The 27,039-nt window shown below is 48.2% G+C and overlaps 1 protein-coding gene and 1 pseudogene across 5 annotated transcripts in view; one reads left to right on the top strand and one right to left on the bottom strand.

The window, feature by feature from the left end:
* The first annotated feature begins 208 nt into the window (after window positions 1-208).
* The window catches only part of ZC3H4 (zinc finger CCCH-type containing 4), a 50,313-nt gene continuing 23,482 nt past the window's right edge, over window positions 209-27,039 (top strand). Inside the window, exons 1-8 of one of the 5 annotated variants that reach the window (XM_066373847.1) lie at window positions 209-471; window positions 1,568-1,724; window positions 19,345-19,564; window positions 19,868-19,978; window positions 23,217-23,439; window positions 25,606-25,784; window positions 26,480-26,576; window positions 26,686-26,822. In XM_066373847.1, coding sequence (XP_066229944.1) covers window positions 390-471; window positions 1,568-1,724; window positions 19,345-19,564; window positions 19,868-19,978; window positions 23,217-23,439; window positions 25,606-25,784; window positions 26,480-26,576; window positions 26,686-26,822 — 1,206 coding nt within the window. In that variant the 5' untranslated portion in view covers window positions 209-389. Of the gene's footprint in view, window positions 1,445-1,567; window positions 1,725-1,937; window positions 2,042-19,344; window positions 19,565-19,867; window positions 19,979-23,216; window positions 23,440-25,605; window positions 25,785-26,479; window positions 26,577-26,685; window positions 26,823-27,039 lie in introns of those variants that run through there. The other 4 variants (XM_066373843.1, XM_066373844.1, XM_066373845.1 and 1 more) reach the window with 4 other exon arrangements.
* LOC136397096 (cytochrome c oxidase subunit 7B, mitochondrial pseudogene) lies at window positions 6,636-10,831 on the bottom strand (annotated as a pseudogene).

Genomic DNA, 27,039 nt, shown 5'->3' with positions numbered 1-27,039 from the left:
GAGAAGCAGATTGGCGCTTCTCCTCCATGCCCTGGCTGGGAATCGAACCTGAGACTTCCACACGCAGGGCCGACACTCTACCACTGAGCCAACCGGCCAAATAAAATCTTTTTAAAAAAATCTGTTATGCTTATGGCTAACCCTATAACCTTGAGCCAAATATTTAAATACCAGATTCAGTCTGCACTCATTAAATTAGCTCCCCTAAATATAGTTGTGTCAAAGGATTTTACGTTTTTATAGTATTCCAACCGGCTCGTTAGTGCTTCTAAGTCTAGCATTTGACAATCTTCCACCTAAGACTCGCTTCAGGTTCTTGAACTCCAAGGCCCTACCAAAGCCCGCCCCTCTTGCACCGCCCAGGATGACGTCATCCACCGAGGTCCCTAATGACATCATCTCCCCGCCTGCCCGGCTCTATCCTCCCATTCTCCGGAACCTACAACTCCAGCACCCGGCCTCCGCTTTTAGGTTATTTTTTTCTTCCCGTAGCCCGAATTCCTTCCCTCCCATCTTCCCACCTAAAGCTTTCTACTCTTCCTGCCTTTCCTCAAGCTAGCAATTTTCGGTTCTTTCCGCTTTCTCTTGGGCAAATTACTCAAAATCGTTTACTCTTAATTAATCGCCTCCCTAGCCTGCTCTTTAGCTCCTTCCTTCTAAATCTCATTACTGGCGTGCGGCCTCATTCGGCTGTTTCCGCGTCTTGCTACCCGCCCCGACGCCACCTTCGGCTCTTTCCGGATTACTGCAGTTCCTTGTTTCCCTGTCCCGGTCCGCTTCGGCTATTTCCGGCTTTCTGGGTCCGCCCATTTCTGTAGCTCCACCCCCACCAACACCTTCGGCTCTTTCCGTCTTTCCCTGTCTCCCGCTCAGCTTTTTTCGGCTTTTTCCGCCTTCTCTCGCTCTCACTCTGCCTTCGGCTTTTTTCGCCGGTCTTCGGGAGAGTGGTCTGTACCCCTCTCTTCCACGTGATGCGACCTCCGCCTCCTAGTTCCCCCTCCCACCTCGCCCTTCCTCCCTTCTCAGCCTCCCAGCCTGTCCAGGCCTCGCCGCCATTTTGTGTGAATTTCTGACTGCGGCGGGGGCTGGACAGCCGGGGCACCGAGGGAGGGCAGGCAGACAGACAGTCAGCCCGCTTCTCTCTCCCTAAAATCCCTTTTTTCTTAACTCCCCCCCTCGCTCGCTCTCCTCTTTCCTCCTCCCCCCCTCGCTTGCTCCATCGCGCGCGGCCCGCGCTAATTACATCCAACCACCCACCAGTGTCCGTATACCCCGGGTGTCCCACTCCCGGGCCCGCGGGTGTTTTGGGGGGGGGGGGCTCTCGCCCCAATGAGAGCCCCGCGCCCGTGAGCGAGTGACCCAAGGGACGGGCTGCGGAGAAAATAGGCGGCGAGCGGCCCACCGAGGCCTAGGCCGCGCGGCTTACGAGGAGGTCGGCGCAGAGGTGATTCCGAAACCGAAAAAATATATACCCGTTCCTATCAGGAGCCCTCAGAGCTGAAGTGTGCCCCTCCCGCCACGCCCAAGCAGTCCTTTTTCGTGCATTAACATCCCCTCCCCCCCAAAGGAACTATGGAGGCCGCGCCCGGGACCCCCCCGCCGCCGCCATCAGAATCGCCGCCGCCGCCATCGCCGCCATCAACGCCTTCGCCTCCTCCGTGTTCCCCCGACGCCTGCCCGGCCACCCCGCACCTCCTCCACTGCCTCCCGCTCCCTGACGACAGGTCAGGCCCCCGGCCCGGCCGGGGCAGCGTCCCCGGGGGGAGGAGGAGGAGGAGGAGGAGGAAGGGGGGCTGCCGCCATGTTGGGCCGGGCCACGGAGGAGGAGGAGGAGGAGGAGGAGGAGAAGGAGAGGGAGAGGGAGAGGGAGAGGGAGGGGGAGGGGGGGAGGAAGGGCGGGGTCGGTGGGTGTCTCTCGCTCGCTCGCTCTTTCTCGCTTGCTTTCTCTCCCGGCCTCATGCGTTCCCCCCCCCCTTCGCGGCGCTCGCCCGCTCTCCCTCGCTCTCGCTCTGTCTTTTTTGGGCGCCATGCTGAGGGGAAGGTGAGGAGGCGCCCCCCGGACCCCCCGTGCCCGCCCTGGGGAGGGGGCGCCGGGGGGCGCTGCGGAGGCCCACGGGGGGTTCAGGCTGCCCCTGCGCCCGGAGCTGGCAGCCACGGGCCCGCCTGCTGGTCGCCTGGCTTCAGGGAAAGGGAGGGGGGAGGGGCCCCCGGACCCTTTTTCGGCGCGGGGGGGGGATCTTGAGCGACAGCCCCGCTCGTAGGGGTTTGGAGTTGGGGGTCTCCCAGCCCCCGGCAGTATCCTTTCTCCTGGGGGAGGTGTGCCTTACCTACTTGAAAAGGAGTCCTAGCTATCTTAGGAGGCAGAAAATGGGGCGTCGTTCAGTCCTTTCTCCATCCCCCTGCTGGGGGTGTTCCAGGAGGGGCTCTCTTGTACTTTTTTTTTTTTTTTGGCGGGAGGTGTTTCCTAGCTTTTCCTAGAGGGCAAAAGTGGGGGGATCACTAGTCCCTTTGATGGCAGCCCTGGCCTCTTTTGGGGAAGAAGACCCTTTCCCATGTTTTTCCTTAAAGGGAGGGTTCCTCTCGCTTTTTTTTTAGGTAGGTGATGCGGGTTTTGGGGGGGAAGGGGGAGCGGGAGAGGTTTGGTGTCCCTGCCTTAACTGGGAGAGGAAGTTGGTCCCCTTTCTTCTGGGGTTCCCTCCTCTTTCGGACTGAAATGCGGCGCCATCCCTTCCGGGAGAGAAAACGAGGGTTCCTTGTGCTTTGGCACGGGTGAAAGAGAGCGCCCCCCTCCCGCGTATTAAGTGCGAAGTGGGCTCGCCCCACGTCCCTCTCTGGAGGGCGGTAAAGGGGCCAGCCCCACGCGTCAGGGCTGGGTGAGGGCCTCGTTCTCCTGCGCCAGCACAAAGTTGGGGAGCAGGGTTCGCTTACCCTTCCCTGGGAGGACAGGGGGAGCTGGAGTGGGGATGATTTGGAAATGAAGGAGGGTTTCAGCTGGCAGGAAAGCGCGTGTTGGAGGGGTGGGGAGGGGAAGGGAACTCGCTGGACAGATGTCTGCCCGTTGCTTCCCGGGCTGGGGAGTCGCTGAGGACCCTCCCCGAGGTAGGGGTCTCAGCGAGGGCTTCCCTGCAGGCACCACGGCCCCTTCTCTCCGCTCCCACCTCCCCGTTTCCCTTTCTCCTTCACAGACCATACTTTGCCTTTTAAAAGAAATGCCACCCACATTCAAAGACACAAGTGCAGCAGTTTGGTGAGCTTTTACAAAAAAAATTTTTTTTTTTTGGTTTTGTTCTGTTTTGTTCTAATTAAATGTATCGTCCTGGGAATCGCAGCCCATCGCAGCCTGACTCCAGTTCCAGGAAATAAACAGATTAGCAAAGGTCTGTTCCGCTAAGCCCACCTTGGGCTTCCCGGTCCCCTCTTGGGGGCAGGTGCTTTACTCAAAGGTGCTCACAGGCTTTATTCGACCTCTAAGGAGTTCTCTTATGTCAGAAGTGTATGTCTTACAATGGGGGGATGGTAAGTAGCTTCTTTTATTGAGTAATTCAATTATCTCCCTCTTTTTGTCCCTTTCTGCCTGCCTTCCTCCTCGCCTTTAGATCAAAGTGATGCTTGAGAGAGTGAATTTATATGTTCAAATCAGGATTCGAACCCTGTTGAGCCCTTTTAGACTTGCACATCCTCTCATGGTTTAATTTTTAAAGTTTGATGTACACAGTTTTCTCCAAAAAAAAAAAAAAAAAAAAAAGTGTGTTACTGTAACATGACAAAAACCTATTTAAAAGGCCCATGTGTTTTCAAGCCCTTGGTATATCCCTCCTGTCATCTCAATTCATTACTTTGTCTCCAGCCTTCATCTTTGAAGAAAGTGGATCCTTCCAAGTCCATTTGTAGGAAACAAAGTTACTGAATTTGATTGATGACACTTGCCTTCAAGTTAATGCTCTCCCCTCTGTCCCCACTCCCCAAAAATGACTGTCGTTCAAGTAGACCCAATTTTCTCATTTTACTCCAATGTCTCTTATGGTGATGGACGTTTAAATTAAGCAAGTCATTTGTAAAGTACTGTTTAAGCACCAAATCTGTAAAGTGTGTCAATACCCAATCTCTTCTCCTTGTCTCCACTGTTACTTGTTCGAAAGCACATGCCTGACCATGAAAAGTTGATGCAAACGTGTTACACGCCCAGTCATGGTGGAGAGAACACTTCCTTCAGCTCCCAGTCCCCCTCTCCTTCACGTACAAGGAAAAAACAGCAACAGAAATGACTTGCAGAATGAAACACTATACTTCTGATGTGTTTTACAAGCATAAGTTCTCCTGTTAAAAGACAAAACACGTTGAAGTTCCATTTTCCCCCTTGCCCACTTTTGGTCCCTGACATACTTTGTTAGAGAAAGCTTTTTAACACACAGCCTTCTTCCACTCCAAAAGCTCCTATTTCCTTTTTTCCGTTCTGAGAAGAAAAAGTTCACTCATGTTCAGATGAGAAAATGTGTAAATTGCAATTCAGTGGGCCACTTGTTCTTCCTCTCAATGTGTTCACAACTGCTTGGAAGTGGTGGTCTAGGTGTGTAAAGTCAGATGTGGGAGGAAGAAGTGTTCACACACTACAGTATCCTGCAAAAAAATGTCTGAAGCACAAACTGAACACACTTTTCCAGTGCTCAGGGTCAGCTGAAAATGAATTGCATTTGAAGTTTCCCCTCTAAAATTCCTCCTCTAGGAGCCAAGTGCAGAAACTGGATGCTAATGGATGACCTTCCAAGTTTCAGGAGCTACTAAGTTGTAGAGGGATACAAACTTTACTTTGAAATGTTAAGGAAATGGGATTTCTTTTTGTCTGAAAATTTGAGCAATTATTTATTGAACTTAAAAATATTTCCCCAAACATTTATAAAGTACTCAGGCATATTAACACAAGGGTTTATTGTTTTTTCGTTCTCAAAAGAATCTCGTATCAAATCTGAGAAACCCCAGTAATTATGTCAAACTGTATTTTGATAGCCTTTGTTTTTGAAATGTCACAGTACTGCCTTTTTTCTCCCCAAAACTGATGTACCAGTATTAAAATTCAAATTAATGGATGTTGCAAAAAAAAAGGAAAAAAAAAGGGTGTCACTTAGAATCCCTGATTTAACAGGAACTCTCACATACTTGTAATCTTTAAAATTTTTATATGCTCTGGGGAGAGGTTTACTCTGAAAGCAAATAAAAATCTCCCAGTAGAAACAAAATCAGTTGTGACCAGGAAAACTTGGATATTCTGGTCTATCTCCCAGATAGGGTTTCAGTTTGCTCTGAAGGTTTAAAATGAGTTAAACACGTCAAAAAAATTTTTTTTTTTTTAATGTAGAGCTATTTTTGAAAGCCACAAAGGTGACTTTTCCTTCGCCAGGATGGCTGATCCCAAGGGAAAAACTGTTTTGCACCTGTGGATGAAGGCTTCCCAGCTGTTGACTACCTGGCAAGTTAGAGATGAATGGTCAGCTCTAAATTTCTGTCCAGTTGAATATAGACAGTTACGTATTGGGCTGGTTCAGTAGTTTAACTTTAATAATGCCTTGACTTCTCCTTTTTCTTAGATATTATCTCTTCACTGACAGGAGAGAAATGGATGTCTTAGGGCTCCCTTATTCTGTTAACTTGTGGATATCGAGTCCCAAAACCCTCAAGTGTAGGCCCGATTCAGTTACAGTAAATACCTCTGTGGTGAAAATTGCTACTGAAACTATTTCCTAACCTATGTGGATGTGTTATATTCCAGAGAACCTAGTTTTGGTCCCTGTGGATTAAATCCTTTAGTACCGAAGAGACTGGTTCTGACCCAGATTAGGAGTTTAAGTGACAGCAAATAATTCAGAGCCAATAGTGAAATGGCTGAGTTTCTAAGTGAACAGGCCTGTACTATGGCAGCATCTCTGACACAATAAGGAGAGAAAAGGAGGGTGTCTGATATTTGTGGCACTTGGTATTTAATAAGCTGATTCAAGGACCCGCAGCAGCTGTCTGCTCAGAGGTGGAGGGGATCCTGTCAGAATCAGTGGTTTGAGGCCGGTTTCATAATTGAAACCTGATGGAAAGAGCGTACAAGCTGCCTCATTGTCCAGGTGGCGTATAACGTTCATTTGGATGAATTAAGGTACATTGTTTGAGGGGAGCCAGATTTCATGGGTTTGGCTTTCTAAATATTGGCCTGCTCTGCTGCAGACCCCTTTTGCTTTTGGTAGTTCATGGAGATGCAGTTTTGAAGTCAGTGTATGAGGTCTTTTTTATTCATTTAGTAAGGATGTGAGGTTACGTGGGCAGTTTTTAAATTTTCTAACTCAGTTGATGGTGAAATGAACATCCTGCTGTTGGAATAATTGTGTAGCAGAACACAGGCTCTTTGCTCAGAGCATAGTTTCCTTTTGGTCAAATTGCTCTGGTCAGGGTATGTGAGAAGACCATGTACTTTTTTTGTCATTTCATATGTGTGTGATTTGGTGGCTCAGCTCCCTATTTGTAAGGCAAGTGGTGGCGTCTTCAGAACATCGGAGGGGCAACAGGATATGAAGGAAGAGTGTGGGCTGTGGAGGCAGATAAGCTTATGCACAGGCCTGGCCCTGCCTGCAGTGTACAGTGGGCGCTGATAACGCTCACTTCTCAGGGTCATTGCTGCCAAAGGAGAATAACACAGGACACTCAGACAAAGCCTGCATTCAGGGAGTCTTGGTTTGTGTCCCTGTTGTCCCTCCTAGTGAAAAATTCTAATTAGAAATTAAAGTTGGGTATGTAAACAGAAGTAAGAATATCATATGTATTTTTTAAGGAAGTCAGTTTATCTTTCATTTTGTCGGCTTCTGGTCAGCTGATTCAATGGTGAGGAGCCAATTTGTGTTGAAACTAAGTGGAAGCCATCTTAAGGCATTTCTTGCTTGTGTAATGTACTCATAGATGCTAGAACAATCAGGCTGTTTTAAGCTTATGCTGACTGCCTTCCTGTACTCATTTTGCAGTTAGGATCTGAGTCAGTGCTACAACCTTGGTAGGCCTCCTGAGAACTGGGAAAGCAGGGCGGTAGCATCTCACACACTGCTAGCCAGTCATGACAGTGTAAGCAAGTCCTTTACCCTCTCCAGAGCCTCTCAGAGAAAGGGGCCAGGTCTCTCCCAGCTCCAGGATTCTCCGACCCCTTGGTAATTTTGGCTGAGTCAGTTAAGGTTTTGTTCGTCCATTCAGTAGCCAGGCTTGTCCTGTGCTTTTCTTGGAGCAGAAAAGTTTTTGGCATGTGTGAGGAGCCCTTCTCTCCTGAGGCCTTTATTTAGAGTCAGGCAGAGGTTGGTGCCGTCTTTCTCAGGCCTCATGTTTCCTCCCTATGTCTGACTTGTTTCTGCAGTTTCTGGCCACAGTAAAGAGTTGCAGCTACTATTGCAGCTCCAGATACCCAGCTGCAAGGTAGATGCCTTAGAAATAAGTTGTAAGGTTAGATTAAGTGGCTAATCCCAGGCAGATCCATCAGCAAGAAGCTTAGTACCTGGTTCCCTACTCCCAGTTGTCCCTGTCCTGAGGTCCCAGAAACTCCAGGGCCATAAAGCTTGATAGAGTACGGGTGCTAGCTGTCCCTGCCACACCAGGATTGGCTCTCTTCTAGTAGAGAGAGGGCAAGGAGTGGGGGAGGGCCATGGATGTTGGAGGCAGGCAGGCCAGAAGTGACTCGTGAGTCAGTCCCCTGGCCCAGAGGTGTGACAGTGCCCAACTGTCATGTGAAGATTAGAGATTACCTGCCAGAGGCCTTCTGAGTGCTTCTGCATTGACTTATGCCAGCTCTATGCTGAGAAACTGAAACAAGTGAAGTCACTTGTCCAAGGTCACAGAACTAGTGGGTGTGCAGGCAGAGTTAGAACCCTGGTGACCAGTACTCAGAACTGAGCTCTATACCCATATGCTGTCCTGGGTCTGGTATATTTTTCAAACTGCCACATGCAGCTGTGAGTGGGGATGTGAAGTCCATTTATTGATGTGTCTTGTATTTGAAAAACAAAGAAATGAAAGAGGATATAAAAATTAGAGTACGGCAATGGTTAAATGTGACATCATGAACCTTGAGAGAAGTGTGAAGGAGGAGATGTGGGAAGGTCAGGATTTGAAAACCACTGCATATAGAACAAGATTGGGCAAACTATGGCTCTCTGGCCCTAGGCAGCCCACCTACCCGGTTACTGTAAGTTTTATTTATTTATTTATCTATTTATTTATTTATTTTTATTTTTTTTTATTTTTTTTTACAGAGACAGAGAGTGAGTCAGAGAGAGGGATAGACAGGGACAGACAGACAGGAATGGAGAGAGATGAGAAGCATCAATCATTAGTTTTTCATTGCATGTTGCAACACCTTAGTTGTTCATTGATTGCTTTCTCATATGTGCCTTGACCGCGGGCCTTCAGCAGACCGAGTAACCCCTTGCTTGAGCCAGCGACCTTAGGTCCAAGCTGGTGAGCTTTGCTCAAACCAGATGAGTCTGCACTCAAGCTGGAGACCTCGAGGTCTTGAACCTGGGTCCTTCCGCATCCCAGTCCGACGCTCTATCCACTGCGCCACCTCCTGGTCAAACTGTAAGTTTTATTGGTACACAGCCATACCTATCGGTTTCTATCTTCCGTGGATGTTTTTGTGCTCAACAGCAGAGTTCAGTAGTTGGGACAGAAACTTCCAAACCTAAAGTATTTATTTACTCTCTGGCCCTTTAAGAAAAAGTTTGTGTTGTTGCCTGACCAGGCAGTGGCGCAGTGGATAGAGCGTCAGACTGGGATGCAGAGGACCCAGGTTCGAGACCCTGAGGTTGCCAGCTTGAGCGTGGGCTCATCTGGTTTGAGCAGAAGCTCACCAGCTTGAACCAAGGTCGCTGGCTCGAGCAAGGGGTTACTCGGTCTGCTGAAGGCCCACAGTCAAGGCACATATGAGAAAGCAGTAAATGAACAACTAAGGTGTTGCAATGCGCAACAAAAAACTAATGATTGATATTTATCTCTCCGTTCCTGTCTGTCCCTTTCTCTGACTCTCTCTCTGTCTCTATAAAAAAAAAAGAAAAAGTTTGTGACCCTGGCCGATTGGCTCAGTGGATAAAGCATCAGCCCAGCATATGGACGTCCTGGGTTCAATCCCTGGCTAGGGCACACATGAGAAGCAATCGTCTGCTTCTCTTCCCCTTCTTCTCCCCTTTTTCTCTTCCCCTTTTGCAGCCAGTGGCTCAATTGATTGTCAGTCAGTCCCAGGCACTGAGGATAGCTTAGTTGATTCGAGCACTAGCCCCAGAGGGAGGTTGCTGGGTGGATCCCGGTCAGGGCACATGTGGGAGTCTGTTTTACTATCTCCCCTCCTCTCACTTAAAGAAAAAAAAATTTAAAGTTTGCTGGCCCCTGCACTGGTATGATGTGCCCAGTGCCTGGTGTACCTTCACGGCAGCTGTGGTCATTTTTGTTGTGGTTGAGGTGGGAAAGAATGGGAGGGAATTTACATATTGCCTTTAAAGTTGGCCCCAGAAAGAATGGCGTGTGCTACTGCACCTCCGGGACCTGCCGCAGGTCTGTCATCCCTGTGTTCCATCCCTTCTGATGGATGTAGACACTCAAGCCTGGGCTTTCAAGCTTTTAAATTGAAGGGATCTTCGTTCATTAAAAGTAACTGGAGCCTGACCTGTGGTGGCACAGTGGATAAAGTGTTGACCTGGAATGCCGAGGTCGCTGGTTCGAAACCCTGGGCTTGCCTGGTCAAGGCACATATGGGAGTTGATGCTTCCTGGTCCTCCTCCCTTCTCTCCCTCTCTTTCTCTTTCTCTCTCTCTCTAAAATGAATAAATAAAGTCTTAAAATTAAAAAAAATAATAACTGGAGACTCTTGAAGCCCAGTATAGAAATGGATCATAACTAACATCCCCCACATGGCCTGACCCAAGGGAGCTGGGCCCAGACTCAAGTGTCACTTGACTAAGTGTCTGTTGCAGGTGGTTTGGAGTATTGCCCTCTTCATTTTCTTAACAGACACAGGGCTTAGGTTTCCTTGGGATTTCAGGCCTGCCATTGCTTGGGCCACCAGAACAATCTTGGGAACTGCAGCAGCCTCAACAATAAAGGTGGGCCAAATCCCTGAGGTGGGGGAGACTGATGGCCACTTTCACCTATTCTGTTGATACACTGATCATGGATGGTATCTCCTCAGTCACCCTCTGGCCAATCAGAAAGCCCCAGTAAACACTTTGCAGCTAAGACAACCCCTCAATGACCTCATGAGAGTTTTGTGATCCAGATTGCTGCCTGGGAAATGGTCCAATGTCTGTGTTGATGAAATTGACAAAGAGGGTGTGGGCACCACGCAGTCTGTACCTGGCCCTGTGCTGGGAAACTTGGGGGTGACTGCCAGTCTTTCTTCTCGGCCTCCAGGAGCCCACAGGTGACCAGAAGTTAACAAATAGTTGTATACAGATAATTGCAGTTGTTTTTTTTTTAGGTTTCAAACGTACTTTATTTCTTCAGTCATACCATATTTAAGGGATACACAGTGCTTTCACTTGTTATCAATTATGAGTTGGTTTTGAGACAATTCATTATTACGCCAGCTGGGATGATACAAATCTCTCCATTCCTTTGGGATAGCTCTGCCAATAGGGGACAGGCTCCATTCTATTCCAATTTGTGTTGCTGTAGAGGTCCACATAGCAATACGGAAAGTGACCCCACTAGCTAATCCAGAGTTATGGAAATCAGGTGTCTGTTTCTGGTGAATCTGCCTTGCCATTGTCTGCTGAATGCTTCCAACTGGGAGACGATTTAGTGTGTTTTTGGCCAATGGAGACATTGTAAAGCTGGAGACAGAACTGCAGCAACTGCAGCTGCTGGTTTGTTGGAACTTCATGTCAAGTACCCTTGCAAAGAACCAACTGCAGTTTTCACAAAAAACTCTTTAGAAGGTATGGCGTCCTAGGCTGGGAGTCTTTTAAGAGGAAAATATTAGTACTTTGTCTTGGTTGAATGGAATAAAATTAATTCTTCTGTGAAAATTATAGACAGAAGTCTTAGTTGATTAGATTTTTCTTTCTGGAATAATAGACATTTTGTGTCCTTGGATCTGAACCAGCATCTTTCTAGCTTTAAGCAATCTGATGCGTGGTCAGCATGAGAAGGTTAAGAAACTCTTTGTTGCTGAGAAGCAAATTTCAGGGGTTGATTGTCAGGAGAAACTTGGATAAGAGAGATTACCTTTATCAAGCACATGAGCTGTTTTCAAAACGAGTGGGAGTGGAAGAAAAGCTACTCAGGCAAAGACTATGACACTTTGAATTTCTTGTAGCAGGCCAGGTTTTTTCTTGGTCAGCTTGTTTGAAGTACAGAAATGTTTTGTACAAGTGGTTTGCATGCTTGGTTGGACAAACCCCAGTGTGGATGCACACTTGGAGGTGAAGCATTCCTTCTAGCATTTAGGGGGCTTTGAATTTCTTTCCCTTGGATTCTGATTGCTTTCTGCTCATCTTGGGAAAGTCCCATTTTGTTTTTCACTGGGATTCCTTGGGCCATTCTATGTACCACTTAGTCTCTTAATGACCCACGTGTCTTTGTTCAGATTTTTAATGCCCTAATTCCCCTTATTTAATTGTTGGAAGGACCGTATGTATTGGCCTCACGTCTTTGTATAGGGATAATTTTTACTCCAAAGCATTTATTTTGAGCCTGGTTGGTGCTATGCGCTTGACTCACATGGTCTCGGAAAGTCTTCCCACAAGAATTCCATTCATTCTGGAGGACCGACCACTGCCTTCTCTTCACAACTGAAATGGGAGTCCAGAGTGTTTAAGGAACTTGTCTCAGTACCTCACTTTGGCATTTCTTGGAATACTGTTTTATTTAATGTTTTCTGTATCTATGTCTTACTTTTTTCCAACTCAGTTATAAATTTTAGGGGAGCAGTTATTTTGTCAGTTGGCCTAATTAGTAAATTACACTTCTTCAAGTACTTTCTAATTGTTTCAAGGGTCGTAGTTAAAAGCTGGGCCTGGATTTAGAAAGTTCTAGACACAGGTTCTGGTTCTGCTGCTTCCTGCATTGACCCTATGGGCAAAAATTTTCATCTCTGCACCTCAGTTTTTCTGTGAAATGGACTACTAACGAATTACTGTGGAATAAGTTAATGGGTTTCAGTAGAAGTGGAGAACTCAGCAGCCTGGAGCCTGCAGGGAAGTTGCTACCACAAAATGTTTGGGATGAATGCTTCCTTCTGCACTCGAACTTTCTAAAACTCTCGAGTGCCCACCCAGGCAGTTGTTTTTTTTTTCCCCTGGCAGGTGCTGTAGTTAAAGAAGCCAGGGCAGAGAGGTGAGTCCTTAGTGAGGAGTGGTAGAGGCCCCCACCCAGGACTCTAGCTCCCTGCTGGGAAATTCACTTCCTTGACACTCTCCATCTTGCTGAGATTATTCCTGCATAGGGCATCTTTTTTTAAACTTTTTATTATGCAAATTTTCTAACATATTCAAGGGAAAAGAAAATATCATTATAGATCACCAAATATCCTTCATCCAGCTTCAACAGTGATGTACACTCTGCCAGTTTGGGTTCATGTCACTTACCTCCATTTTCTTTGCACATTTTAATGTAGATCCCAGATCTTACCTCACTTCACCTGTAAATTCTTCAGAATGAACCTCTAAATTAAAGATTTTTTGTTGTTGTATTTTTCTGAAGCTAGAAACGGGGAGGCAGTCAGACAGACTCCCACATGCGCCCGACCAGTATCCACCCGGCACGCCCACCAGGGGGCGGTGCTCTGCCCATCCGGGGCATCGCTCTGTTGCGACCAGAGCCACTCGAGAGCCTGAGGTAGAGGCCATGGAGCCATCCCCAGCGCCTGGACCATCTTTGCTCCAATGGAGCCTTGGCTGCGAGAAGGGGAAGAGAGAGACAGAGAGGAAGGAGAAGGGGAGGGGTGGAGAAGCAGATGGATGCTTCTCCTGTGTGCCCTGGCCAGGAATCAAACCCAGGACTTCCACACACCAGGCCGACGCTCTACCACTGCGCCAATCGGCCAGGGCCTTAAAGATTTATTTTTAACATAACCAGGCTACCTGACTGGCAGTGGCACAGTGGATAGAGTGCTGGCCTGGGATCATGAAGACCCAGGTTTGAAACCTTGAGGTTGCCGGCTTGAGCATGAACTCATCAGCTTGAGCGTGGTGTATTGGTTTGAGTGTGAGATCATAGATATGATCCCATGATCACTGGCTTGAGCCCAAGGTCACTATCTTGAGCAAGGGGTCACTGGCTCAGCGGGAGCCCCCCAGCCAAGGCACATATGATAAAGCAATCAATGAACAACTAAGGTGCCGCACAAAGAATTGATGCTTCTCATCTCTCTACCTTCCTGTCTGTCCCTGTCTGTCTCTCTCGCAAAAGACAAACAAACAAATAAAACCCATAACACTATAGTCATACCTAATGAAATTAGCACTAATTAATAACTCCAATACCCAGTTGGTTTCAGATTTCTCCAATTGGCCACACTGACTTCTGGCAGTAGGTGTGTTCATCTCCAGGTCCTGGCACTGGGCAGGCTGTCCTGCTCACATTGAAGTGGCGCGTTCAAGGTGCTCGTGGTGGGGCTTCTCTTCTGTCATTGGTCTGTGCTTGCAGCCTGGGTGGTGTCCGTGATGTGAGCATGTTACCATGGAAATGGTGTGATGTCACAGAGCCAGTTATGACCACAGCTGGGAATGTTGAGGGAAAGGGAGACATAGCCCATTTGCTCTTGATTTCTGGTCGATGAACCTAGGTTGTAAGGACACTGAAAAACATGTGTAAGACCCAGAAGTTTATTTCAAGAATTTTCATGCCTCTGAAAATCCCTCAGTGAGGTTCCCCTCCTGGGGTTGCTTCGCATCTTAAATTGAGGGAAGGTCTCTTGGGCCTTCCTCAGGCACGAGCCCTGAGCAGATTTTCTAAAGGAAAGTCTTTGCTCCTAGTAAAGGATTGTCCCGCCAGGTCGGATTTGGGGTTCCTGAACGTCTGCATTTAATCCTGTCCTTAACCATTTGAAGAGGCAAAGTCTCCTTGTAATTTTTGTGATTTTGTCCCTAGGTAATGGGTCATTCAGAGCCCACTCAGGCAATTTGTTGAGAGTTTGGGCAGTTAATGATCCTAACCCTGACCTTCACATTAACCTAGCTGCCTCTTGTCAAGGGCTCTCATAATCTTCAGGTAATAGTCACTGGTCTCATGAGTTTACATCTTTTTTGTTGTTTCTCTCTCCCTTGCTCTTTCTCTTTTATTTTTTTGGTATACCAGGTGGATCCACAAATCTAGGCACCTTTCAACATCCAAATCTCTTTTCTAGAGAATTTCCATGTTGACAAGCTTTGTTTCTGTAAGGCACCTTTGTTCCTTCTGCCTGGCGCTCAGTCTCCCTGTGCCTTTCCCTCCTGGCCAGCTACTTGGTTACTTTCTGGTACCACTAGATTAGAGCTGAGGAAGGGGAGATGCGCATTTGTCAGTTTCTTCAGGATTTGTTGGGTGAGGACCCTGGAATGCACAGTTGGATCAAGAGAAATGGGACCTTGATGGCCAGCACTTAGCAGTGGTCCTTAAGGGAAGTTGGCTATAGCTTTTCTTTAAAGAAAATGCTTCCCAATTTGCATTCAGCCAGTAATTTAGGGTTCTGTACAGAGGTACACTCATGCTAGCTAGTCCTTAAAGCAGTGCCTACTGTTTGTCTGGTACTTTGTGCCTGCCCCTGCATCAAGGTCTTTATCCATTATTATTATCTCCTTTAACCTTCACAACCCCTGGAAGTGGGTACTAGTTATCCCATTCTATGATGAGAAAACTAAGGCTGAGGTTATGTGTATTGAGAACAGTAGGGGAGAGGAAGAGTTAGTTGAGTTATTGGTCTGCAGGAAAAAGTCAGATGTCCAAATCTGTAGGGTGGTGGGTAGGGCCAGCCTACTTTGAAACAGTAAAAGTACTGTTTTTGCCAAGCCCATGGTTTGAATTGAACCCAACATGCTTCTGTGACCTGTGCAATTGGCTGGATAGACATTCCTTTGACCCAAAGGTGGAGCTGGCTGTTACCAGCTCTGTGACTAGCAACTTAAATGCCCCAGAAGCTTAGTTCAGGAAACAAAAGGCAGATCTGACTCCAGGCAAAGTGCTGGCCTCTTTCCTGGTGACTGGCACGCCGGCCCTGGTGCAGCCATCCTAGGGCACTGCTCTGGGAATAGGTGTTCTCTGCCCAGGCCAGCACTGCAGGGTTTCTCCCACATGCTGGTCTCAGGAGGGCTTGGCAGCTCTTGATTGAAATGATTAGCACAGTGGGGCTTCCCCCACTTTTCTTGGGGGATTATGTCACGGTCTATTAAGCGTGTTCCCTCGGTATTTAATCCCGCTCTGACACGGATTTTGCTAGCAGCCTGTTAAGTGGTGCCACTTAAACCTGGTTGCTGTTTTGTGGAGACTGCCTTTGTGCAGCTGTGTCCATGGCCCACAGGGTTTCTACCCTCTGTCCCAGTTGCTTTGATTTTCTTTCTGTTGAATATTCGAGTCTGAAGAAAATAGACCCCATATTCATATAGGATGTTTAGCTGGGACTCCACTGTTAGCAAAGGGCATCCCTTCAAGTGACCTGGGGTTAACCCAGGGCTCTGAGGAGTTTGAGAGTATGGTGTGGCCAGATGTCACTGAGAATGCGCAATGGTCAATTGAATATCACCATCCTAGTGTCCCTTCTAGTTATCCTGGTTCATAAATCACTGGAGATTTTTTTTTTTTTTTTTTTATAGAGAGAGAGAGAGGAAGGGAGAGAGATGAGAAGCATCAACTCCTAGTTGTGGTGCCTTAGTTGTTCATTGATCATCAGTGATTTTTTTTTAAATTTTATAAATTTTAATTAAAAAAAAATTTTTTTTTACAGAGACAGAGAGTCAGAGAGAGGAATAGACAGGGACAGACAGACAGGAACGGAGAGATGAGAAGCATCAATCATTAGTTTTTCATTGCACGTTGTGACACCTTAGTTGTTCATTGATTGCTTTCTCATATGTGCCTTGACCGTGGGGCTACAGCAGACTGAGTAACCCCTTGCTTGAGCCAGTGACCTTGGGTCCAAGCTTGTGAGCTTTGCTCAAACCAGATGAGCCTGCGCTCAAGCTGGTGACCTCGGGGTCTCGAACCTGGGTCCTCCGTGTCCCAGTCCGACGCTCTATCCACTGCGCCATCACCTGGTCAGACGATCATCAGTGATTTTTAAATCATATTTATTTTTCAGCTTCTCCCAACTCTAAGGAAACAGTTTCAAGTATTCACTACCCATCTTGTAAAAGTTGTCTGGAAAGTACTATGGTAGATTCTCACTAAGCCCAGATATGACTGGGGCTATTAACATAGCTAATACAGAGAACTCCTCTTTGGCTAAAAGTCTTTGTAGGGCAGACTTATCTTAGTAAGTCCTTTGGAATGAAAGGCTTTCCTTTGCACTCATTCCTTTTTTTTTTTTTTTTTTTTTTTTGAGAGCGAGAAAGACAGGAAGAGAGAGATGAGAAGCATCAACTTGTCATTGCATCACTTTAGTTGTTCATTGATTGTCCCTTGACCAGGGGGCTGCAGCCAAGTCAGTGACCCCTTGCTCAAGCCAGCAGCCTTTGGGCTCAAGCCAGTGACCATGGGGTCATGTCTGTGATCCTATGCTCAAACCTGCAACCCGTGCTCAAGCCAGTGACCTTGTGATTTTGAACCTGGGTCCTCAGCTTTCCTAGGCCGACCCTCTGTCCACTGTACCACCACCAGTCAGGCAAGAGAGTAATGCACTTTATAGCTTTTCTTCATGGCTACCAGCCTCTACTCTCTGATGTGTCTCTGGGCCTTCCCCAGCTCCATTGTGGCTGTCTGTGTAGTCTGTCTCTCTTAGTATTTCTCCTGAGATGTAGCTCCCTGGCCTGCTCCAGTCTTCCCTTCAGGGGCACTCATCTTGTTGTCTCCAGTAACCACTTTCCCTGTATCTTTCTCAATGCCTGGAATTTGCCATACCATTGAATAACAACCTTTCCCTTGGATTGGCAAGCTCGCCCAAACCAGTTTCCCCAGTCAGGTGGCACTTTGACTGTGGGTGAGGCCATTCTAGCAGAATGACCTTCATCCCATGAGAGCTTTGCTTGGTACCGCCCCTCTTTCTGTAGGCCATACCTGAGCGGCAAGGTGCTTTACTTGTTAGGAATGCTGCCTTCTCCAAAGTTTACTGTGTGTCTTCCTGTGGGGCCAGCCAGCCCAGGACCACCTGGCCCTTCACAAGGAAACAGCATGAAATGCACATCAGTCACCTCTCTGTGTTGTTTCCTTTGAAACATCAGAGTTTTGTGTCCTGCATTCTGTGTTTGAGTTCTGCCCTTCACCTCTGCTGGAGTATCTGCAGGGCTGGTACACTTGAGTTTTAAGCTGATCTGATCTCTTTGAATTGGGTATGAAAGTTAATGAGAGTTTATACGGTTCCTTTTGAAAGTGTTGATGTTTAGGGAGCAGCACCGAGACAGACAAAGGGAGTGATGCAGTGAAAGGGCCATGAAGGACCCTCGGAGAAGTGGTCAGTTTATTTTTCCCCACAAAGCCTGATGGAGCTGGGGGCTCCCGGGCAGCTGTCTGATGAGCTTGTTCCCATACTGATCTCAGTCCCATTTGAGTGGCCGAGGCCTTTTCTGTCTACGTTAGTTCACTTTGTCATTAGCCTTTGGGTCCTAGGTTTATTACGTTACTCTTTATATTATCTTCCTTCAATTTGAGTCCTAGTTAATAGATAAGGCTTTATTTTTTTTCTTGTGGGAGAGACCGAGTCAGAGAGAGGGACAGATAAGGACAGACAGACAGGAAGGGAGAGAGATGAGAAACATCAATTCTTCGTTGCAGTTCCTTAGTTGTTCATTGATTGATTTCTCATATGTGCCTTGACCGGGGGGCTACAGCAGACCGAGGGACCCCTTACTCAAGCCAGCGACCTTGGGTCCAAGCTGGTGAGCTTTTGCTCAAACCAGATGAGCTCGCACTCAAGCTGGCGACCTCGGGGTCTCAAACCTGGGTCCTCCACATCCGAGTCCGACGCTCTATCCACTGTGCCACCGCCTAGTTAGGGCATAAGGCATTTTTATGCTCTCACATGTACTTTTCCATGTCATGCATGAAGAAGTTTGGGAATGTTTTAAATTTTTTTATTTTTAAAAAACCCAACTTCTGTACATGTGAGAACTGTGTCTGTGGGTTTTGGCTCAAAAACTGGACTCTATTCCCAGCTCTTCTTTCCTTAATCCCATGTATCCCCTTACCCCACCCCACCTCATCGCCATTTAGATAGAATCCTACTGACAGCATCTGTTACGTTGGGAGATTGCTTCTGTTTTTTAGGAACTAGGGATTGGGGTGATATTTGAGGGAGTTGACAAAGTCAGGATATCAAGGCTGGGGAGCCAGAAGGGATACCCAGAGGTGAGGCGTGTCAGGTGGGAGACAAGGGGCCAGCAGCCGATGGGGGCTGACCCCTTTTGCAGTCACTCTGACTGGTATCATGTGAGAACCACAAGAGGGGTCTGGGGCCTGGGACCCTTTCCCTCACCCTGTTTAGTCACTAGGCCCCCTTACCTCCAGCCCAGAGCCATAGAGCTGATGGTGTGGACCAGACCCCACAGTCTGTTCTCTAGTGAGTCTTTGGGGCTTTTGTGCCCTCAGGCCTGCCTGTTGGTAGGGCCCAGGAATCTGTGGGCCAGCTGTGGCCTTCTCATCACTGTGCCCAGCCACCACCTTCAGCTCACAGGGCACAGCCACAGGTCTGGGCCCAGCGCTGACCCCTGGCCCCTGCACACTGGGAGGGATGCTGGTCTGTGTTCCCTGAGAGAAGCAGCCTATGTGGTCAAGTGAATTTCAGAAGTGCTCTGAAGCCAAGTTGTATAGGTTTCTTGACTGTAGGGACTTCTGGGGACTTCTGTTACAGCACTAAGCTTTGTGGTTCCCCAAGGTGGGGAATCCCTCATTCATTTGACCATAGGACCTGATCACTTTTCTTCTTAGAGTTCTGGTCCTAAGGAACAGTTTGAGAAATATTGCTCCAGTAGTGTTGGAGCCTGTCCCTTCCCCCAGCCCATAGCTAGGGTAGCTGGGAGCAGATGAGTCATTTGGGGAGGAGGTGAGGGTGGGATGGGAGGCAGTGGACCCCATGTCCTTCCAGGGCTTCTGGCAGAGGTTACAGGTCTCTTTCTCAGCAGTCAGCCCGCTGTTTTGTCAGTCCTGGCCAGCCCAGAGTCCTTGGAGATCTCTCAAACCTGTGTTCATGTTGGCTTTGGGGTTGATTTGTAGGGAAGATGGTGAGTTGGAAGAAGGTGAACTGGAAGATGATGGGGCGGAGGAGACCCAGGACACCTCTGGAGGGCCTGAGAGGAGCCGGAAGGAAAAGGGGGAGAAGCACCATAGCGATTCAGACGAGGAGAAGTCCCATAGGAGGCTGAAGCGGAAGCGGAAGAAAGAACGGGAGAAAGAGAAGAGGAGAGCAAAAAAGAGGAGGAAATCTAAGCACAAGGTAGGTCTGGAGGGTTCACATGGCCCTGGGCCTGGCCAAGAGCCCCAGGGGCCAAACTTGTCCTGTCAGGCCTAAGAGCACTCTTAATAGTGTTGTTTTTTCCTTCTCCAAATTGAATAAAGACTTTTTTTTTTTTTTAAAGAGTCGGTAGCTCATGCTCCATTGACGCTAAGTGCCCCAGGTGAGATGTTTCTCAGAGAGCACAGAGCCCTCTGGCACATGCTAGCAGTGCGTACACCGGAGCTGTCTGCCCGAGTGGCCTGCCTGTAGTAGAACCACTAAGTCCTTCCTCTGTCATTGCAGCGCCATGCGTCTTCCAGTGACGACTTCTCCGACTTCTCTGACGACTCGGATTTCAGCCCCAGTGAGAAGGGGCACCGCAAGTACAGAGAGTACAGCCCCCCGTATGTGCCGGTGAGTGACTGCTAGTCGGGCTCTATGGGGTGAAACTGCTGTGTTTCCTAGGCGCTTTGCCCTGTGCGGGGTTTCCTTATGTGGCACTTGACATGAATTTTAATCCTGCAAGGTTAGGTATTGTCTTTATCCCCACTTTACGCACTAGGAAACTGAGACTTAGAAACCTTCAGCCAGGTTGCCCAGCTCGGAAGTGCAGGAGCAGGGCTGTAAGCCCATCAGTGGCTGATCTTGCTAGGCCGTGCCATTAGTTAGCACTTCTCAAGGCTTCTGCTTCCCGTGGCCTTGGCAGTGTGTCTCCTGTTCTCAAGAAGGATGCTGATTTTTCCCTGTCATAGTTGACTGCTTTCCACTATTCAGAAATGACTTTTGGCCTGACCTGTGGTGGCACAGTGGATAGGGCATCGTCCTGGAAACACAGAGGTCTCCGGTTCGAATCCCTGGGCTTGCCTGGTCAAGGCACATGTGGGAGTTGATGCTTCCTACTGCTCCCCCCTCCTCTCTCTCTCTCTCTCTCTCCTCTTTAAAATGAATAAATAAAAAAAAAAAAAAAAAAAAGAAAGAAAAGAAATGACTTTTGTGGAAAATTGGAAAGAGAATGAAATGGTTTCAGGAGTAAATTATATCTCTGACCTTAAACATAAAGTTAAATTATTTGTTCAGTTTGTACACTTTTTCCTCCAGCAAAACTGGTAAGAAAAGACATCAACATAGATTTTCAAGTTTTCCCCCTTTTTTTTTTTTTTTTGGTATTTTTCCGAAGCTGGAAACGGGGAGGCAGACAGACTGACTCCCGCATGCGCCCGACCAGGATCCACCCGGCATGCCCACCAGGGGCGTCGCTCTGCCGCAATCAGAGCCATTCTAGTGCCTGAGGCAGAGGCCACAGAGCCATCCTCAGCGCCTGGGCCAACTTTGCTCCAATGGAGCCTCGGCTGCGGGAAGGGAAGAGAGAAACAGAGAGGAAGGAGCGGGAGAGGGGTGGAGAAGCAGATGGGCGCTTCTCATGTGTGCCCTGGCCGGGAATCGAACCCGGGACTCCTGCACGCCAGGCCAATGCTCTACCACTGAGCCAGCCGGCCAGGGCAGATTTTCAAGTTTTGATAAAACTTTTTTGAAGCTAGTATCTCATAACTGTGTCCCGGGTATCATACGAGTCAGCATCCATCAGTCATCATTACAGCTAATTGTTTGTGAGCTACATTGACATTGATGTCCTCACGGAGACTCAGACTGAACATGAGGGAAGCTGGGAAGGGAGGGAATGCCGTGAGCTTTCTTCATTGGGAACTGGGCGTTGAGGCATTTTAGAATCTGCTGAAGTAGTTGTGTGTGTCTGTCTACCTATGTTGTGCATTTTCTTCTCTTATAATGAGTGTGGGTTATTTTAAATTTATAGACTTTATTTTTTAGAGCAGTTTTAGGTTTATAGAAAATTGAGTAGATCCCTGGCTGTATAGCTCGATCAGTTGGATGGAGCATTGTCCTGAAGCTCAGAGGTTGCCGGTTTAATCCCTGGTCAGTCAGGGCACATACAGGAACAGATTGATGTTCCTGTCTCTTTCCCTTCCTCTCTCTCTGAACTCAATAAAAGAAACATTAAAAAAAAAAAAGAAAATTGAGTAGACAGTACAGTTTCCTAACTACCCCATCCTGTTCCTCTTGTTATTAATATCTTGCATTAACGTGGTACATTTGCTGTCATTGAGGAGCCAATATTGACATATAACTATGTATTGAAGTCCATACCTTTATATTAGGGTTTTACAGTTCTTTGGGCTTGGACAAATGCATAAAGTTATGTAATCATCATGCACTATCACATGAAATAGTTTCAGTTCCCTAAAAACCCGCTCTGCTTTACTTCCTTGCCCTCCCTCCACGCTGAGCTCTTCGCAACCACCTGTTTTTTTATTGTCTCTAGTTTTTAGCCTTTTCCAGAATGTCATCGGATAGGGCTCATACAGTATGTAGCCTTTTCAGATTGGCTTTTTGTAATTAGCAGTATGTGTTTACAGTTCCCCTGTGTCTTTCATAGCTCGTTTCTTTTAATTGCTGAATAATAAATACTCCATTGTTTGGTTGTACCACAGTTTGTTTTTTCTTTCACTGCCTGAGGATATTTTGGTGGCTTCCATTTATATATATGTTTAACTTCATCCAGTATCCCTTGGCACTAGCTCACTTTGGAAAGCAGCGTTTAAAATGGCTTCCTAGTGCCCAGTGAGGAAGTGAGAGCTCTTCTGGGATCGCTTGTTCTCCATGAGTTTGCCTGAGGGTTGATCTCTGGGATCATGCAGAAAGCCTTGGAAGGAGATTTGCTGTGGAGGATGCCTTCTGCTGGGAGGGGGGAGAGGAGCCACACATGTCAGGGGAGAGTCCCTGTAATGATATCTATCTTAAGGACCATTCATCAAAGCTGAGGGAAGTGTCCACAGGGAGTCACTGGGGGTTGGATGGGTATCTCTTCTTGGGGAAGGGGTCACTCCTCTACTAGGTATCCCTCTGGGCTCTATGTGGACCAGTCCTGACTCTGACTTTCCACTCATCCTCGATTATGGTCCTCCAGAATGCCCAGGTCAGAGATGTCTTTGGAAGAACCTGAAAGTGAAGCCCAAGGTTCTTGTTGGGTGTTTCTGCTCCTGGCCAAGAGTTGGAAGAGAGCTGTAGGTGGGGTGGGCAGGGAGTAGGCACAGTTCTGCTTTGTTGTTTGTCTTCCTAGTTGTAACTCCCGTTTATCAAGAGCTTGTTCCCCATGTTTCGAGCACTTTATGAAGAATAAAAAGTTCAGACAAAAAAAAAAATTAAAAAAAAAAAAGTAAAATGGCTTCCTAGTTTGGTTGCCAAGCAGGTATTGAATTAAATTCCAAGGCCCCAGAAAAATTTTGACCAAGAAGCACCCCTCTTGCCTACCAGGCCCCCTCCCCAAATGAGATTGCTCTAGATCCCTGGGAAATACCTCCCTTCTCTTTTCTCCCTGATTCTTCAGGCATCATGGGTTCTGTGTTTCTCAATTTTCTTTCAAGCTGTTGCCCTTTCTGAAGAACAGAAACATTTGGACCTACTGTTCAGATCTTACTCAGGTGGGAACCAGTCCCAGCGTGGCTGGGGGCTGGCATCTCTTACCAGGGCAGCAGAGACACCCAGACAGAGGTGTCAGTCAGTTCAGGGAACAGTGGGGATCTTGGTGGTCTGTACCCAAGGCCCTGGGGCCTGATCACCCTTCTTTCTCGGTCAGTCCCACCAGCAGTACCCACCGTCGCACAGCACAGCTCTGCCCAAGAAGTCCTACTCCAAGATGGACAGCAAAGGCTACAGCATGTACGAAGAGTATGAGAATGAGCAGTATGGAGAGTATGAGGGCGATGAGGAGGAGGACATGGGCAAGGAGGACTATGATGACTTCACCAAAGAGCTGAACCAGTACCGGCGCGCCAAGGAGGGCAGCAGCTGGGGCCGAGGTGAGACCCCGCAGCTTCTCTGGGGTGTCTGAGCAGACCTACTGGGGGGCAGGAGGGGGCAGGGCAGAGCCAACAGTCCAGATCAGCTCAGTGCTCATGAAGTCTCAAGTCCAGGTCATTTAGGGCTAAGATAAGTGTGCAAGGAGAAGTTCTGGGGAGTTAGCCCCATCGGAAGAGGGGCCAGTGCTGAGGCCCTGGTTGGGATAGAGCCCAGCTGGTCTGAGGCAGGGCGAAGGAGGATTCATTGCTGGTCAGCTGTGAGGAGAGAGGAAAGGGACAGATTCTCACCTCTGGGCCAGGGTGCTGACAGCTGGCTGCCCCAACCGTCAGAGGCTCCCTCCCCCATTTTCCCAGCTCATATCATCTGACAAGGTGTGACAAGGTGTGGGACTGCCACACCTCTGAACCTTGAACTGTGGCAGTTAGGAGAATGGTGAGGGGGAGGGCAGAGAAGCCTGGCCTCTTAGAACCATCTCCTGCCACTGAGATTTCCCACTTCAAGGGGGGCTTCCAGAACCTTCTAGCTCAGCAGTTCTTAGCCCTGCCTAAGGCCTAGCTTGTTGTTTGAGTGGCCATTCATCCTTTTTTTTTTTTTAAAGGTTTTAGTTATTGATTTTAGAAAGAGAAGAGTGAGAAAAGAGGGGGTGGGATCAGGAAGCATCAACTCATAGTAGTTGATTCCCATATGTGCCTTGACTAGAGAAGTCCAGGGTTTTGAACTGGTGACTTCAGTGTTCCAGGTCAACACTTTTATTTATTTATTTATTTATTTATTTATTTATTTATTTATTTTAGAGAGGGGAGGGAGAGACAGAGAGAGAGAGAGAGAGGAGAGACAGAGAAAGAGAAGGGGGGAGGAGCAGGAAGCATCAACTCCCATATGTGCCTTGACCAGGCAAGCCCAGGGTTTCAAACCGGCAACCTCAGCATTTCCAGGTCGACGCTTTATCCACTGCGCCACCACAGGCCAGGCCCATTTTTTCTTTTCAGCAGCTGTCTTTTGTGGACACCTCCCTGGGCAGGCCCTGCTCTTTGGGGAGATTCTAGACTAGTGCTGTCCGGTGGAAGTAGAATTCAAGCCGCTGTGCCATTTAGTTTTTTAGTAATCACATTAAAAAAAAGTAAAAGCAAACAGCCTGAACTGTGGTGGCACAGTGGATAAAGTGTCATTCTGGAATGCTGAGGTTGCTAGTTCAAAGCCCCGGGCTTGCCTGGTCAAGGCACATGTGAGAAGGAACCTACTATGAGTTGATGCTTCCCGCCCCCCCCCTCCTCTCTCTCCTCTCTAATATCAATAAATAAAATCATTTAAAAAAATTTTTAAACAGATGAAATTAATTTTAACAATATATTTTATTCACCTCATACATTCAAAATCTTATTTTAACATGTAAGCAGAAGAGGCAGATGTGATATTTGACATTCCCTCTCTCTTTTTTTATTTTTATTTATTTATTTTTTGTATTTTTTGTATTTTTCTGAAGCTGGAAACGGGGAGAGACAGTCAGACAGACTCCCGCATGCACCTGACCGGGATCCGGGATCCACCCGGCACGCCCACCAAGGGCGATGCTTTGCCCACCAGGGGGCGATGCTCTACCCCTCCGGGGCTGCCGCGACCAGAGCCACTTTAGTGCCTGGGGCAGAGGCCAAGGAGCCATCCCCAGTGCCCGGGCCATCTTTGCTCCATTGGAGCCTTGGCTGCGGGAGGGGAAGAGAGAGACAGAGAGGAAGGAGGGGGTGGGGGTGGAGAAGCAAATGGGCGCTTCTCCTATGTGCCCTGGCCGGGAATCGAACCCGGGTCCCCCGCATGCCAGGCCGATGCTCTACCGCTGAGCCAACCGGCCAGGGCCTCTCTTTTTTCATGAAGTATATGAACTTCAGCTGTGCTTTACACTTATTAGCATCTCTTAGTTTGGGCATCCACATTTCAGGGGCTTAGTAGCTACGTGTGGCTGGTGGCTACTGGATTGGATGGACAGTGTGGCTTTCTGTGAGTCATGTGACCTCAGTGCTGAGACGCCCCCGTCGAGGGATCAGGGGCGCTGTTAGTCTGCTGGGGAAGCTGGGAAGGCTTCTCAGAGGAGAAGGAGGATGAAATGACTGACCTCAGGGACAAACAATGGGTTAACATCTCTCTTGTTGGTGGGGTCTGCTCCCACTCAGGCGCTCATTTTCTGAATCACCGTGCAGGCAGCCGAAGCCGTGGCCGGGGATACCGGGGCCGAGGAAGCCGCGGAGGGTCTCGAGGCCGAGGTATGGGCCGGGGCGGCCGAGGCAGGGGCAGAGGCTCCATGGGAGACCACCCAGAGGACGAAGATGACTTCTATGAGGACGAGATGGATGTAAGGTTTTCTCCCACCCAGGAGGTGGGGGTGGCCATTAGGCCGTGTGTGCTATTGGGGGTGGCCTGCAAGACTGAGGAGGAAAGAAAGCCTTAATGGCAGGTTTGCATGTTTTAAATGTTCATGTGTGATTGGATGAGAAAAACCTTCCTTTGGATCAAAATTGAAAAGATATCAAAGGATGAGTTGTGAAAATTACGTCTTCCTCCCATTGCTGTCCCAATGACTTAGTTCCCGTCCCTGGAGACAAGGTTCCTGAGTGTTCTCTGGAGATGTTTTAGGTCTTTGCAGTACTTATTTATTCACCCCCATGTGCGCGCACACACAGCCACACGCATGTGCACACACACCCCTCCTCTTGCAGAGGAGAGCTACCATGCACTATTCCATCAAGACCTTTTTGTGCGGGCTTTGTTACAGCTGCCCATTGTGTACAGAGGTGCCCCTAAGGGATTTGACCGGGGGATGGGTTTTAAGAATGAAGACTGTAGGGAAGGGATTAGGACCACCTACTGCTTGTTGGGGCATGTGAGGAGGGGGCACAGGCTATAGACCCAGGTCATTCATCCGCTCTTCTGTGTCTGGAGTTGCCTTTGAAAACAAAAAGGCAAAGGGGGCAGAATCTCTAGTTAGGGGCAGTGTTCATTGTTCCCCACATGACTGCCTTTCTTTCTTCCTTCTTTCTGACATTCCAGTATGGAGAAACTGAGGAGCCAATGGGAGATGAGGATTATGACGACTATTCCAAGGAACTGAATCAGTACCGCCGGTCCAAGGATGGTAGAGGACGAGGTAGGCAGGGCTCCAGGAGGTGGTGACGAGTTGGTGTGGCTCCTTCTGGCAGCTATTGGAGTTGGGTTCTGGGAGAAGCACTGGTTGACCCCATTTCTCTCCTCCTCAGGGTTAAATCGAGGCCGTGGCCGGGGTTCCCGAGGACGAGGCAAAGGGATGGGCCGGGGTCGTGGTCGAGGCAGCCGAGGAGGAATGAACAAGGGTGGAATGAACGATGACGAAGATTTCTATGATGATGATATGGGCGTGAGTCGACTCTTCATTCTTTATTATTATTTTTATTTATTTATTACAGAGACAGAGAGTGAGTCAGAGAGAGGGATAGACAGGGATGAAGAGAGATGAGAAGCATCAATCATTAGTTTTTCATTGCGTGGTGCGACACCTTAGTTGTTCATTGATTGCTTTCTCATATGTGCCTTGACCCACGGGCCTTCAGCAGACCGAGTAACCCCTTGCTGGA

This window comes from Saccopteryx leptura, chromosome 3 (genome assembly GCF_036850995.1).
Source record: "Saccopteryx leptura isolate mSacLep1 chromosome 3, mSacLep1_pri_phased_curated, whole genome shotgun sequence".
NCBI classification, from domain to species: Eukaryota; Metazoa; Chordata; class Mammalia; order Chiroptera; family Emballonuridae; genus Saccopteryx; species Saccopteryx leptura.
This window is presented reverse-complemented; position numbering and strand designations above follow the sequence as displayed.